Genomic DNA, 3,910 nt, shown 5'->3' with positions numbered 1-3,910 from the left:
CTGGCAATTTCCTCAGCCTCCAATATGTTTGTAGCTCTTTTCTGTGGCCTCCCCAATTTTTCAACATCCTTTTTGAAATGTGGATCCCAAGACTGGACACAGTCAGTTTCACCAATGCCATGGGCAGCAGGAAAAGCATCTAACGAGCTGGACCTATGCAAACAAAATGTTTTAATACCATCAAATCCAAAATGATTCTCTCAGAACCAGGAATGCAGGCCTGACCCACAGGCAAGGGCACTTTCTTATGGAATGCGGGGATCCTGAAAAGACCATTCTGCCAATATTTGGGGCATAAACAGATTTTTTCTTCAATGATTTTCTGTTTCTATCCAGGTCATTGATGGAAATATTGAATAGCATCGGCCCTAGAACTGACCCTGCAGAACCCCACAATGGCCCATTGATAACTGCTTTCTGAGATCTGTTAATTAGCCAGATTATATCCGTGTTACATATGCTCTACTGATATTGCACTGTGTTCATTTTTAATTGGTATATTTTCCAATATTAAATCAAATGCCCTGATAGAAATCAAAATTTATTGCATCTTCATGGTTTCCTTGATCAACCAAATGTGCCCTCTCATTAAAGGATAAAGTCAAATTTATTTGACAAGACTGATTTTCCATAAACCCTACTGTTGACTGGCATTAATTATAATCCTAGACTTTAATTTTAAACCAATCCCAAACCACCATTTCCATTGTTTCCTAACATTCTGAAATCTTCTTGTTTACTTCCCTCTTTTAAATACTTTATGTTTAAAACTGATGCCTGATTGCATACTTCTGATTCCAAACGAGATGTGTGTTCGATTTGTCAGTTCATAATTATTGTGTTCATAAGCCTATGGTTCCACTATGAATTCTGTTTAAAATCCCCCTTGACTTCTAATGGAGTGGAAAGTTTTCCATCACCTCATGTGATATGAATACCTCCTTCTGCTTACTTCCGAATGCAGAGCAACATTATTTCTTGAACACATCTACATTTTCTGCAACATTAACAAGTTTACTTTCTCCCACTCATAATTGGTGTAAAACTCTTCTGGGATTACTTTTCTTCTTAATATACTTAATAACCTCTTTTTTGTGATATGTAGCTCTGTCAAACATTGAGTTTTCCCCAATCTCTTTAACAACCCTTTCCAACTTTCATAACATCCAATTCGTATTGCTTGCTATAGATATTTCCTTTTTCCCGCTCCCCTCCCTGACCCAGTTACTGCCTTCCCTTTCTCACTGAACCAGGTTTTTAGCTAAAGTTATCCACTTTTTTCATTGTGAAATTGTGGCTTTTTAGCTGCCTAATGAATTCCTCTAATGAACGCCTAATTTTCATTCCCATTTTTCTGTCTCCATTCCCCCCCCCAAATCCGTTTTGCTCATAATTTACCTCATTTTAGGAGAATTAACACTTTTAAAACATGAAGAGCCTACAGATGTTAGGCATTCGTACATTGTCTTTGTTTTGGCCACTACTGGGAATGAGCTGCTGTTTTCGTGGAGCCCAGGTCTTTTCTCTGAGGTGTTTTCTAGCTGGGATGTTTCCCTTGCCACATGACTAGACAAAGGATTGGTTATTTTCCAACCTCAGATGTTTAGCAACCATGTCAATGGGGAAATCTCTACAGTATGAATTCTCTAGCCTGGATTTCATTGCATTAAGAAATGATGAGGGATAACCAGTATCCACAATCCTGTTTGCTGTGGGTGCCTATTAAGGTTTCCCACATCACAATATGTTAGAATGATTGATGCATGGAGCACCATCTTGTATGGAATTGGCATTAGTAGGGTCAGTTGTTCATAATTCATTTATCTGAATAATAAAAAAAAATTCAGTGTCTGAAGAGCCACCAATCTGCTGCACCCATGACAATAGTGTTCAGTAGTGCATGAGGTGTCTCATGTTAACATTGTTTCTCCTTCCAGGCCTTTCTACTGTGACCATCACCCTAGAGCCTGGGCACATAGAGGAAGTCAATAAAACATATGGTACATACAGAACACACCGTTCTGCCTCACAGCTGGACACTTTGTCTCCTACTCCATGCCAGATTCTAACACAACAGACTTCATCAACCCCTCCACCTTCATCCTGCTGGGCATTCCTGGCCTGGAGAGGGCACATGTCTGGCTCTCCATCCTCTTCTGCACCATGTACATCATAGCCATCTTGGGGAACTTCTCCATCCTTTTCATTGTCAAGAGGGAGCGGAGCCTCCATGAGCCCATGTACTATTTCCTCTGCATGCTGGCCATCACCGACCTGATCATGTCTACGTCCATCCTGCCCAAAATGCTGAGTATCTTCTGGTTCAATTCCAGGGAGATTGATTTCAGTGCGTGCTTCACCCAGATGTACTTCATAAATTGCTTTGCAACAGTGGAATCAGGGATCTTTGTGGCCATGGCTTTTGATCGCTTTGTGGCCATCTGCCATCCCCTGAGACATTCCACCATCCTGACAAACCGCGTGGTGGTGAAGATTGGCCTGGCCTTGGTGCTGCGAGGCTGCTTACTCATATTGCCGTATACTTTGCTGGCGAGTCAGTGGCCATATTGCAAGACCAACATCATCCCCCACACGTACTGCAAGCACATATCTGTGGTGAATCTGGCCTGCGCCGACATCCGCCTCAGCACTAACTACAGCCTCTCTGTGACAGTCTTTGCTCCAGGTATGGATGTGTTTTTTATTGCTGTGTCCTATATCCTGATCCTCAGGGCTATCTTCAGTCTGCCCACAAAGGATGCCCGGCTCAAGACTTTTGGGACCTGTAGCACACACATCTTTTTCATTTTTGCCACTTACATCCCATTTCTTTTCTCCTCCATCATGCAGCGGTTTGATAACACTATGCCCCTGTATTTGCTCATTCTCATGGCCAACGTGTACCTCCTGATGCCCTCCACGCTACACCCCATCATCTACGGGGTGAGGACCAAACAGATCCGGGACAGGCTGCTCTCGCTATTTACTCCTAGAAGGACCTAAAGTTCCCTCCTGGTGCTCAAATTTTCAGACCAAGCTCCGTGCAGAACTGGTTGGTGACATAGTCCTGGGCCCTCTTCCCTGAATCACTGACCGGGCTGTCAAAGGGCCTATAACACTTTCCTGAATTTACTGTGCTGTGTCAGCGTGACAAACTCTGGTATCGGTCTATGTACAACCCATGGAGTTGCCATCACAGTCTTATTAATCTCTCCCCATTTGGAAGCTGTTCCATACTCCTAATCATTTTTGTTGCCTTTTTCTGTAACTTTTCCTATTCTAATATACCTTTTTTTTCAGGTTGGGCTACCAGATCTGCATGCAGTATTAAATATGTGGGTGTACCATGGGTTTATATAGAGGCAATATGATATTTTTATTCATTAATAGAAATAATTGGCTACTGGTTTAAAAGAAAGCAAAGGAATGATACACACAACTCAAGGTTAACCCAGGGAACTCTTTGCCAGAGGATGTTCTGAAGTCCAATAGTATAACAGGGTTCAAAAAAGTACTAGATAAATTCATGGACGATAGGTCCATCAATGGCTATTTTCCAGGACGGGCAGGGGTGATGTCCCAAATTCTGTTTGCCAGAAGCTGCGAATGGGTGATGAGGGATGGATCACTTGATGATTAGCTGTTCTGTTCGTTCCCTCAAAAGCATCTGACATTGGCCACTGTCAGAAGACAGGATACTGGGCTAGATGGACCTTTGGTGTCACCCAGTCTGGTCGTTCTTACATGTTTATGATCACTGAGGTAGAGAATGGAGGGAAGATATTATATTTGGTTTATCTGGATCTGGGTTCCTCTTGTGCTGCCTAGAGTAGAGGAATAGTTTTAGCAACTTGTAACCGGGCTGACAGGGGACCCCAAACTGAGATTGCTCAATTAGGGCAAACTGCAA

General features: G+C 42.6%; 1 protein-coding gene across 1 annotated transcript; it reads left to right on the top strand.

The window, feature by feature from the left end:
* Positions 1-2,055: 2,055 nt before the first annotated feature.
* LOC123376161 (olfactory receptor 52E4-like) lies at positions 2,056-3,003 on the top strand. Its single transcript, XM_045027971.1, has one exon. It carries the CDS (start codon positions 2,056-2,058, stop codon positions 3,001-3,003), a length of 948 nt encoding a protein of 315 aa, XP_044883906.1.
* The last annotated feature ends 907 nt before the right edge of the window (positions 3,004-3,910 follow it).

This window comes from Mauremys mutica, chromosome 1 (genome assembly GCF_020497125.1).
Source record: "Mauremys mutica isolate MM-2020 ecotype Southern chromosome 1, ASM2049712v1, whole genome shotgun sequence".
Taxonomy (NCBI): Eukaryota; Metazoa; Chordata; order Testudines; family Geoemydidae; genus Mauremys; species Mauremys mutica.
The sequence above is the reverse complement of the archived record's forward strand: the minus strand, read 5'-3'. Positions and strand labels throughout refer to the sequence as shown.

Excerpts from the sequence above, each read along its gene's own strand:
- LOC123376161 (XM_045027971.1), top strand. The coding sequence starts at position 2,056 with ATGCCAGATTCTAACACAACAGACTTCATCAACCCCTCCACCTTCATC.